Raw genomic sequence first — 12,437 nt, forward strand, 5'->3', positions numbered from 1 at the left:
AAGGGTTTTCTCAAAGCTCCCGTTTTCAAATTCCCAAAAGCACAACTCATGCACTTTAAACTTGAATTTTTTAAGCTTATTTTTAATTTTTTAATAAAAATTTGACAATGAAAACCTACTTTAAAGATAGGTTGTGTATTGTCCTATTTTTAAGGAGGTTTCTATGAAAAATCCTATCTTGGCCTATACATTTGCAAATTTACCCTATGAGAATCCTATCCAGACCTACCGATAAGAAAGAAAGCTCTTCAAGCTATACATTAAGGCTATGTTTTGCTTTGAGAGAAAGGGAGAGAAAAGAAAAAGAAAGAGAAAGTAAAAAAGAAAGGAAAAGAAAAAGAAAAGAAAATGATATGCTTTTTATTGTTTGGTTAGAAAGAATATTGTAAGGAAAGTTAGAAGAATATTCATAAGAAAGTCATTTTCTCTTGTTTGGTTACCTTTCTGAGAAAAAGAGGAAGAAAATTATCACAACATAATTTTAATTCATACTTTTAGATTTAGATTTAGATTTTAAATAGTTCACAAAAAATAATTAACATGCAGAAGCACAACCACAATTCCACTAATTAAAGAACAACATTTCTCACACATAATATTAACAAGCAGAAGCATAACCACAATTCCACTAATTAAAAATAATATTTCTCACACACAACATTTGCAGAAAGAAATGTCAATGAAAGAACCAAAACAAATCTAAAGTAAATGTCATGATAATCCTAATATAAAGTATAATCAATTTCATATAGAAAATCTTAACTAACAAAGTCTATTACAAATAAAGTATAATCAATTTCATATAGAAAATCTTAACTAACAAAGTCTATTACAATCAATTTCATATAGAAGATCTTAACCAACAAAGTCTATTACAATCTCTTAACTAACAAAGTCTATTACAATCAATTTCATATAGAAGATCTTAACCAACAAAGTCTATTACAATTAATTTCATATAGATAATCTTAACCAAAGAGAGGGAAAAATATGCCGAAGTCCTTGGTTTTTGACTTTAGTGAGCCCATCAAAACATCAATCTCGCATCCTTCATCCCCTAAAATTAATTCAAAAAAATTCAAATAAGTAGAATATAAACATCAAAAACCTATAAAACGAAGTCTTAAGATTCTTTTAGAAGCAAAATAAAACTACCACTCGTTGTATCATGGTTCTTTTCGTAACACTAATCATCAGAAATGATGGAAGTGACTAATCATTGTAATGTTAAGTTTGTCCCAGAAACATGTGGCTTTGTATTCTAATCTTGTGAAATTTACTGAATACTTCCAAATGGACAGATCACTTGAAGGCATGCTTATTGTAAATCTGTATATAAATCAGTATGGGAGAAAAGAATTTCAGAGCAATAAACTCAGAACTAGAAAAAATTTCATACACACACAAAAAGAAGAGATGCATATATTGGTGATATAAGTAACTTTGTACATGGAACAGACTTCAATGATAAGAACTATAATATCAGACTCAATAAATATTGAATTACAAAGCTTCACACGACAAATTATAAAGCAAGTTGTTTAAAGATCCAATGGCCATTTTATCAAACATTAAAAATAAAAAAAGATTCTGAAGGACCAGTACGGCAAACTCGAGTTAAAACTGATTTTCCTATATTAGTTGCAGACCACGTAGGAAATGGAAGAAAATATAACCAAACTCGAGTTAAAACTGATTTTCCTATATTAGTTGCAGACCACGTAGGAAATGGAAGAAAATATAACATGTTCAGCAGTCCAAAATTGAACCAAAATAGCTAAAGAAGTCCTGGCCAGACAACATTGAACCCAAAAGACCAGTTTCCCTTTAGCAAGGATACACATTAACACCGGTTTCTTTTTTTTTTAATTTACAAATCATAATGAAAGCTGCAAGTAAAAACACATATCAACCATCAAAACCTTTCATGAACTTGCGACGATACTAAGAATGTTTTATGTCTGTCCAATATTTTCCAATGCTCTTAAGCTTTATGCAGTCTTTAGATACACAAATCGACAAAAACAATTAAAACACAAATCATTAGGCAGACCAATAATAATCATCAACCAAGAGATGGCATGTCATAAATACATCTACAACTGATTAACCCCCATTGTTTTCTTTTGCCAAAAGTTTTTGGAGATTAACCTCTAATTAAACAGCAGGCAACAACTACTCCTCAATGAATTCCTATACTCCAGTGTTAATGATAATTATTAAGGACAATAGTGTAACATGCAACGTTACATAGAAAAGTCACTCATGTTAAGAAGATATATGAAGCCAGAAATATATGGTTGCTCTGCAAAATGAAAAGTACAAGGAGGTTACACTACCTGTCCTATCACAAGGTCGTTTCTTCTTTTACTCAGCCAAAGCCTCTTCTTCAAACCGTTCACGGCCCTCAAGTGGTACACCCAGATAGCTATATATACTGCTTTGAATCAAAAGCCTAATACTTTCACGCTCATTCTCTGAGAATGGAATGTTTTCATACAAAAACTTGACCTGTCATAAATGTTAAATTGATTAAATCATTATCTGCATACTACCTAGACATTCAACTAGTTACCATATTAATATGGAAATTATTAATAACAGAGAGATATTATTGTTATGTAAGGGGAAAAAAGTTCTCTGCAGAATGTAAAGTGAAGACACATAAATTAAGATTTCAAAGAAAATGTATAATGTCATACAAGTGGCATGCAGGTGAAGAAAATAACATGGCACACCAAATCTCAGCACCAGCGGAGAACAAGAATGCTTTACGTGTCTAGCAGCAAGATACTAGTAACACAAAATAAATTGTTTCCCAAGCGAAACACTATAAGAATTTTGATAGGCAAAAATTGACCCATAATAAGGACCCTTACATTATCCCTAAATTCGATATATAGGCTACAAATTTGATAATAGAGATATTCCCCAACTTCTCTCGCTTCGAATCCTCAATCGGGCTCCCACTGCAACCCACACACTTCCTCCCCTTCGTCATCGAACCCATAGCTCTCAATGATAAGAACTATAATATCATACTTGATAAACATTGAATTACAAACAATAAGGTGATGTACTTATTACTATCAAACAATGCAAGTTCAAACTCAAAGACGATCCTCCCATCATGAAAAGGTAAAACACCAGAGGGGCCTTCAACTTTTGAAAGGTAGGAAGGCTTTTATATTACGGAAAGGAATGTTAGTCAGTTTTTTTGTCATTTTACCTTAAACTTATGAACTGTGTGGTAAAATGCAAACATGTAATTAGAGTGTAAATTAAATTACCTCCTAGCACTATGCTTACTTTTATATATCACCTTTTGAAAGCTCCTAGTGGAGGTCATTTACATGAGCTAGGATAAGTAACGCTGAATGCTGTGGTCTAAACTAATAGGATAAGTAACATTGAAGTTACAGGAGCTAGCCAAAATATATCATTTTTTATATTAAGACATGCATAGATATTCCTTATACTACAATGTGACATATGTATTGTGGGCTTTGGATGTGCATCATGCACTCAAATCTGTGTCGTGTGCATATCCAATTTGTATGCTAAATAGGATATGTAAGTGACAGTGTAAATTGACTTGTGTTCTCAACAGACTAAAGAATTGATGAGAGGTACAAAAGTGTTCAACATACCCATGTTCAGGAAAAACAGTCTTCTGCAACTTTGATGTGGATGAAGATGCCTGCATCAGACATATGAAATAAATATTCAAAAATTAAGTTAACTGCACAAGAACCCAAATTCAAATAAAACTACCAACATGAAAATCTCTGATGGGCATCATTGACCAAGAGTATGCTCAGAAAGGTGCCAACATCGTAGAAAATCAAAGGAAAAGAAATATCCATCGAGATAAATTATGAAGCCATCGTACCTGGTCTCAGATGATATATTGAATGGAATATTGTAAACAAAGGAAAATTGAAGATTAAAATCTGAAAATGCACATCTTTGTGATGCCTTTCGGTCTGAAGAATGCCGGCGCCACATACCAGCGAGCGATGACCAAGATTTTCCAAGAATATCTCAGGAAAATAGTCGAATGCTACGTTGATGATTTGGTTGTGAAAAGCTGCAACAAAGAAGATTACATCAAGGATTTGAAGACGATGTTCGATCTCATGAGGAGTCATCAATTGAAGATGAACCCCAAAAATGCACATCTTTATGTCAAACCAAAAGACAAAGGCACGTCTTTTTGCATTAATTGAGAAACTGCAACGAACGAGTACATAATCTATTTATGTGTGAATTTCGTTCAAGAATGATATGTGCAATTTGTGATATTACAGTATCATTTGTAAAATTTGAGAACTTAAAATTAATTAATATTAGGGTTTTGGAGCATTATACCTAGCTTCTAGAGACTCCGGTTTCTCAAAAAAAAAAAAAAATTGGAGCAAATTGAAATGGAATTGATTAACAATCTAATAACCAATCAAACATCATAATCAATAAGACTCAACCTAATACCATAATTCAATATAATCTTCCAATTTTGCACTTTAACTTGAAAACTACAGAAGTTACAAGATTTCACCAAAAATTAAAAGAGTGCATGATATGGTTCATAAAACAATTAAGAACAATAAATAGCAAAAATGAAATGCAAAAATATCAAGTTTTGATTAAAAAAGTCTAAGGTGCATTTCATCAAACACTTAGAAAGTAAAACCTAATTAAAGATCACGTGGGCAGATTTTGATACCTTTCAAGTGTTGGTGAACTTGACAATGGCTTGGCTTCCTCTCTTAGATCAAAATAGACCTCTGATTTTTCTAAAAAAGGTAAAAATTGATGAAAGGTAGAGAGAGATTAGGGTTACCTCGATGAGTTTTAGGAGGCGGCGGCAACGGTGGTGGCGCGGTGGGATGCCGGCAGCGGGGATGAAGGAGATCCGAGAGAGGTCGAGGGAGAGAGATCCGAGAGAATGACGAGAGAGAGCTCAAGGAGATTTGAGATCGAGAGAGAGAGAGAGAGAGAGAGAGAGAATAGAGTCGGGAATTTTGAAGGAGGCATCGAACGGGATTTTCTCTCCCTCTCTCTCATTTTCACTCCGATCAAGTGAGGAAAGGGGAAAAGAACCGGGTATATGGGTGTTTTTCTACAGTGATTTTAAGATTAATTTTCTTTCTCGTTTTCTTCCAAACCAAACAAAGAAAAGTCACTTTCTTTTGCACTTTCTTTTCCTTTCTTCTATTTCCCTTCAAACCAAACAGAGCCTAAAGATCTGGAATTTCTAAACTATAACTCTCATCACCTGTGAATGATGCAGGTCACACTTTTGTATTATTCAAATAGAATCGGCACTCCCATTTTAACCCCTTTAAGAGCATCTCCAACAGCTTCCCCATTTCTCACTTTTGGAGAATTTAGTTAGGTTTTTGGCCCAATAGATTCCCCATCTCATTCCCCAAAATAGGGACGGAGGAGAAAAAATAGGGAAGCTTCCCCAAATCTGCAGCATTCTCCAAATTTTTAGAGGAAAAAATTGATTCTTCAAAATGGGGAAGCTGTTGGAGTTGGTGTAAAAATTAGTTGAAGAATATGACTTTTGTTTCCCCATTTTGGAGAAAATTTTGAAAAAGCTGTTGGAGATGCTCTAATGGGCTTTAAAGGGCCGTCGGTGTCAAAATATGGGCCGCACTCCGAAAGCCCTCGTAACATCCATCTATCAGACGACCATTGCCGAATGGACGGTCCGAAATAAACCGAGCAACCTGAGAAGGGCATCGAGCTTCCCTATAAAAACTACGCTCAAAACCCTAAACCCTAAGTCCCAAAACTCTCACTCTCTCTCACTCTCCCTTGCTGTCGAGATCGATAAATGGAGTTCTGGGGTAGTCTCTCACTCTCTCTCTGTCGCTCATACTCTATTTATTTAGAAATTTTATGATTTATGTATTTAGAAATTTTATAATTTATGTATTTTCTTTTTCGATTAATATTCATCTGATCTTTTATTTGTGTGGTGTTATTTAGCTTAAAGTTCCCTGTATTTTTACCTGAAAATGGATAGAATAGTGAATACATAGAGAAACTTTATATGTATGTGTATAATTTTTGTTCTTACGTTCTTATTTAAGAACCCAATCTTTCTAAAATTGATCCGAAAGTGGTAGAAGAAGAAGAAGTTGGGACTAACTCATTATTATTATGAAGTAATTCACTAATACAAGGCTGCAAGTGATATCCTATTTCTATTTTAGGGCAATATTTGAAGCAAATAGTAAAATCCTTCTATTTAAAGTTGTTTTAAGTAGCAAAAAAGGAGTTTGTTACTTTCAGGTGTAGATTCACTGTTTCTTGTGGATGATTCTTTTTAGTATGATTGATAATATAATCATAATTTTTCCCTGTTCAAGTTCATGATACCTTGGTTACGTAATACTCATGGGTTTTTTTGTAGTTTTGCATTTTACTTGCAAGTAGTTTTTTGTTGTGCCAAAATTGTCGTAGATTAGATGTGGAGATGAATATATTATCCCTCCAATTAATTCGGATTCTGATGGAATGTTTTCTTGAAATATTTTGTTTCACTTTAGTTTGTGAAATTTGGGGAAATAGCTAAAAAAAACTTATAAGTGACAGTATCAGAAAATAAGAAAAAAGGTAGCATCTCATCTTTTGTTTTGAAAATCTTTTTTAGGGATCAGTCTTGTTGAAACTAAAGTGAAATAAAAGGATCAAAATATTATCCATGTGCAAGTCATTTTCAAACCATTATATTGTTTTTATTTTGGTACATGTTTGGATATATGAACGGTTAATTATGTATTTCTGTTTGTATTTGTCTGCTGGTTTGCAATGAGACAGTAGCTTCTTTATAGCTTGATTGGTTGATTGCAAATGAAAATTTTATTCTTGGGCAATACTTTAGTAAGGGGCTGTTTGGTTGTTGTTGGTAAAGTTGTGTATTTATGACACAACTTGGAAAATTGTTGTCCACCTCATCAATTTTACTTTTATATTTTTCTTTGTTTGTTTTTTATTCCATTGGAATCATAAATTGCTTGTTTGGTTTGTAAATGTAACTGTAATTGTTTGTTTGGAAAGTATAAAAAGTGGTCCCTACTCAAATGATCATATTGGTTAGAATTATTTTTTATTATTTTTTCCTAACTTCAATGTCAGCTTTCTCCTAAAATCATGTCTTTTTTTTTATGAAATTACTTTACAAGCCACATCAGCATATGAAATCACTTTACACTATTTTCACAACCACAAACAAACAATTGAAAGTGATGAAAGCTGACATTGGGACCCACTTTTTTACACTTTCCATCCTTTTACAATTGAAAGTGATGAAAGCTGACATTGGGACCCACTTTTTTACACTTTCCATCATTTTACATGGTAAAAACATACAACCAAACAGCCCCTAATTGTTTGTTTGGAAAGTGTAAAAAGTGGTCCCTACTCAAATGATCATATTGGTTGGAATTATTTTTTATTATTTTTTCCTGACTTCAATGTCAGCTTTCTCCTAAAATCATGTCTTTTTTTATGAAATCACTTTACAAGCCACATCAGCATATGAAATCACTTTACACTATTTTCACAACCACAAACAAACAATTGAAAGTGATGAAAGCTGACATTGGGACCCACTTTTTTACACTTTCCATCCTTTTACATGGTAAAAACATACAACCAAACAGCCCCTAAATAACCATATACTTATTAATTGAGTTACTCTACATCTTTTGAGACAGATGAGTCTGTTCCTGCCATTTAATTAGTTAATTGCTTTTTTAAATAAGAAAAAAAGAGCATACTCCTTTCTCGTGCACATGTAGGTTCCTTTCTCTTAACCTGTAAGTATGACTGTATAAGCTACTTGAGTTTTGCCTGTATAAGCTTCTTGAGTTTTTCCCTATGCAACTTTACGATACGTAATTTAGCTAATAATTATGAGGTGTGGAGTTTTCTGTTTCCCTTTCAAATGTATCTGAATATTTACAAGTCAAAATTGTCTTCTTTGAGATTATTAACATTTTAACTTGTGGAAATGAATACTATTCCGTATGTAGTTTGTTCAATTTTAGAGGCATACTTCTTAAATGTTTTATGTTTCATTATTTTAGTTTCTAACTTTTTATCTGTCAGTTTTTGTCTTTGCTGGCATTTGAGAACTAAAAGAAAATTGTAAACTAGTTATTACATTATATCTCTTTGTTTCTTACATCATTTGTGTTCAATATGTTAATAATGTCAATTTACATTAAAAGATTATTTTTCCATGCAGAGTGAATATTCCTACCATTTGGTCATATTATAGATATATACTAACCCTTTTTCTATTTGGGATTTACTATTATATTCAGGTGTGGAAGTGAAACCCGGGGAAACAGTTAAGTGTGAAGTAGGAGAGGAGAGATTGATACATCTATCGCAGGTCAGTATACTGAAGTATACAATTTAGTAGGAACTGTTGTCAATATGAATTATAATCTTCATACATTTTGTTAAATGCAGGTTGCACTTGGAGTAACAAAAGACAAAGAAAATGTGCCAATTTACGTGAAATGCAATGACCAGAAGCTAGTTCTTGGAAATCTTTCCTTAGAGAAATGTGCCCAGATTTCTTATGATCTAGTGTTTGAGAAAGAATTTGAATTATCAAATGGCTCCAAGAATGCTAATGTTTATTTCTGTGGATATAAGAACGTCATTGAACCAGAAGAGTATCCTTAGCTTTTTTTGGGGGGTTTTTTATTTAAAAAATTTGAGTAATATGTTATTTTTAGGCTATGTTTCTTCATGTTTCCTTGACTGTCTGCTCTCTGGTGTTCCCAGTGATGGTGAAATGTTTGGTTAGTAGTTGGCTCTGGTTATTTCTTTATTATTGTGCTACATCATTATTTATTACCATACTATTATGTCTTTATCGTAACTAATTTACTATTTCCATTTACAGATTTTGATTCTGAGGATGATGTGCCAGTTGGCATAAATGGTATGATCCTGCTATTGCTAAGAAACTCTGATGGAATTGCATTTTATTTAGGATTATGTTTTAGCTACACAATTTATTTCTCATTTCGACTACAATATTTTTGGTTTATAAGTGTGTATGATGTTGATTCACTGTTGCTTATATATTCTTGCTCAAATTATATAGCCTCTTCAAAAATATTTCATATGTGAACATATTATTTAAGTGCTGGCTTAGATCACAAATTTGATTATTGGCTACATGTCAGCTACCACTCTGTCCTCTTCTTTTTTTTTCTCTTTTTTTCCCTTCAATTTTTACAGATATTTTTGGAGAAGGTTTTATGTAAGAATGGGATGGCAACTTTATCCCAACTCTGTTAAAAAACTGACACTAATTAAGTTGAGGGTATCTATTGGGTTTGAGATGAGTTTGGGGTAAATCATCATACTTGAAGTTTTGGATATTAAGGAAGACGATAGATTTTAGGGATATATCGGTAAAAACCCCAATTTTTTGTGCTAATCAGCTGTACTCTTTTTAGGTCTTTGCTTTGCTTTGCTATGGCGTATGAGGTTATAGTACAACAGTCTTGTACAAGTTTAATTAATTTATAGTGTCCGTATTTTTTGAGTTCATTTTCTAATTAATATTTTAAGTCAGTTTCCTGATTCCACATTTGTCTAGAATGCGCACAAATTTACGGTTTCTTATGTGTAGGCAACATCAAGGGGGATAATATGATTGCGAATCTAATGGCAAAAGCAAAAAAGGCAGCTAAAGCTGAGGTCAAGGCTGATGAAAATGAAGATGAAGATGACGAAGATGACGATGAAGTTGATTCTGATGATGATCTTGAAGGCACTGACGAGGTGAATTTAACATAAAAAATTGCGTTTCTTTTATGATATTGGATAGTTATTTTTGTTTTAAAAAATTCATGCCATATTGTGCTTATGAGATCATAAGCCAGTAGTATCTTAGATTCTTACTCTCCTTGCCTGTGTTGCTTTGCTTTCATTACTTGAACCCTGTACTATATAATCTCAACTCTTCCATGTGTATTGTTTATATAATTTCTTATTTGGAGCAGGACATGATGGAGGCAATGGGAGATAGTGATGAGGATGAGGACAGTGGTGACGATGAAGAAGAAGAAAGCTCTGAAGAGGAAAAAGAGGCTACTCCAAAGAAGGTAGTATTTCCGTAAGACTAAATTACAAGAAACCCCATTCATCTAAACCATGTTTTTTGAGAACCCCATCATCTAAAAAAAGTTAAATAAAGAACCCTGCTTCTCTTACCGCTAATGAAACTGTTAATTTCACAATAAAATTCTGCTTCTTCGAACATTTGGGGTATATGTTTGACTTTGCACATCAAATTCATAGAGTTTGAGAGTTGCAAAGGAACATGGAGAAATAGTTAGGTTTTATGTATTAGTTAATAATTGTTTTTTATTATTCACCAAGAATTCTGCTTGTAAAGATCTATGCTCTATCAATTTTATTATTGAACACATATGAGGGGTTCTTTTGTTTAACTTTTTAGATAAAGGGTTTCTTGAATGAAGAGGGCTTCATAATTTAACTTTCTTATAATACATGTTCCAAAGTTGTTTTCTTATGAATATGGTGCTTATTCTGTAGTCTGCTAATGGCAAGAAGAGACCGGCTGAATCAGCTTCAAAGACTCCTATTCCAGAGAAGAAGGCTAAGGTTGTAACCCCAGCTGGACAGAAATCAGGTAAACTCTTTCTCTTAGTAAATCTATGTTAAACATTATTTCCTCTGTTTGTACATTTTTCATGGTATGATTGTTGGTTTCTTTAATAGGTGGTGATGGAAAGAAAAATGTTCATCTTGCGACTCCTCACCCTGCAAAGCAAGCAGGGAAAACACCAGCAAAGAGTGAAAAGGCGAAGCAGCAGAGTCCTAAATCTGCTGGTTCTGTTAGTTGCAAGTCATGTAGCAAGTATGTACACTGTTCTTCTCCAAGCCTATATAGAAACTCACATGAAACAATCAACTATTGCACAATTTATGCACAGTTCAAGTTATTGCATGTGTCAAGAAAAAAGAAATCTTATAGATGCTACTCTATAGAAAATTGTAGAAGAGTATGATCACATAAAAGCTGTATTTTATTTTATTTTTTATTTTTTGCTTCACTATTGTTGTTCTTCCTTTCTTTGTTTCTCCATCATGTGGTTTTTCATATTTTTTCTCCTTCCTCTTAATCCGTTCACTTTTTGTCTTCTTTTCTCTTCTTTCTATTGCTTGTTTTTTCTTTCTTCTCCTTCAGTCTCTTTCTCCTTCAATTTCTCTGAACATTAGTTATGAAGTTGTACATAACATAATCATAGTTTCTTTACCAGTATTTCAGAAAGAAAGTTTGTGTAAAAAAGAAAAAGGATTCAATTTTGATAACCATCATATGTTGCAATTAATTTAATTTTCATATTTTAGAATCATTATTATGTTCAAAACATTAAGTTGTTCGATGCACACTGGGCATGTTAGGGTTTTACGTTGGTTTGCACTTTGCACCTCGACAACAATGATCAATGCTGTTTTGTGCACGTTGGGCATGTTGAGAGTTTTACTTGTTTGCACTTTGCAACTCGACGACACTGATCAGTGCAACCGACCAAAATATGAATGAATTTGAATGAAACATGAATTAGTGCAATCGTCAGCTTTTGTAATTGGTTTTAGGGCGCACATGCAAGCTGCTGCTTCCTCCATCTATGATTATCTACAGAGTTCTCTACTTGACAAGGAAGCTAATTCAATTTGTGCATGTTCCCTTTGTGTTCAGGTCTTTTAACTCCGACAATGCTCTTCAAGCTCATACAAAAGCTAAGCACAGTGGCGGCAAGTGAGAAAGTTGCAAGTTTTGATTCTCAAAATTTGTTGTTTTTTTTCCTGATGAGCGTTAGTTGAGCTGAGTAATAGCAATTGGTGTTTTTCTTTTTTCATTCATGATCACTGGCGGAGGCAAGCTGATTGCTGTGAGTTTATTTCAGTATCCAAATTTGAGGAGATACCTATGGAGGTGTTTTGTTTTTCTAAAAATTTGAGGAGATACCTATGGAGGTGTTTTGTTTAAGCATAGATGTGTGTAGTATTTTATGTGTGATTATTTCAGTATCCAAATTCTTGTGCCTCTGAATTAGCTGAGTCTTTTAGCATTGGCATACACGTGACCATGATCAATGAAGATTATGTTTTTCCGCTATAGGCTTGCATAAGAATGGACTGGCCGTACAAAAATCGAACATATTCATATTCTTATGTTCTTCGTCTTTCAATAAACTAAAATATAAGAGCCAACATATCTGTCATTGCGCCGAATGTTTGGGGCTTGAGCTTGGGTACAACGCAAAAAAGATGATCTAATTTAAATTGAGTAAGGATAACTGTACTATAGAATTTATATTACCTTTTGTATTTTAACAAATAAAAAAATAGGTTTATGA

General features: G+C 33.2%; 1 protein-coding gene and 1 long non-coding RNA gene across 2 annotated transcripts; one reads left to right on the top strand and one right to left on the bottom strand.

Moving 5' to 3' along the window:
* LOC109830611 lies at positions 898-5,116 on the bottom strand. The gene is made up of 4 exons (XR_002244359.1): positions 4,844-5,116; positions 3,651-3,700; positions 2,340-2,511; positions 898-1,057 (listed from the first exon to the last, which is right to left on the bottom strand). It is a non-coding gene; the product is annotated as an uncharacterized LOC109830611 (long non-coding RNA).
* Positions 5,707-12,130, top strand: LOC109830612 (histone deacetylase HDT2-like). Its single transcript, XM_020397922.1, has 10 exons — positions 5,707-5,858; positions 8,346-8,416; positions 8,497-8,705; positions 8,818-8,834; positions 8,939-8,977; positions 9,677-9,828; positions 10,050-10,151; positions 10,606-10,702; positions 10,792-10,930; positions 11,777-12,130. Exons 1-10 carry the CDS (start codon positions 5,846-5,848, stop codon positions 11,838-11,840), a joined length of 903 nt encoding a protein of 300 aa, XP_020253511.1. The 5' UTR covers positions 5,707-5,845; the 3' UTR covers positions 11,841-12,130.

The sequence above is a fragment of the Asparagus officinalis genome, chromosome 2, assembly GCF_001876935.1.
Source record: "Asparagus officinalis chromosome 2, Aspof.V1, whole genome shotgun sequence".
In the NCBI taxonomy this organism is placed as follows: Eukaryota; Viridiplantae; Streptophyta; class Magnoliopsida; order Asparagales; family Asparagaceae; genus Asparagus; species Asparagus officinalis.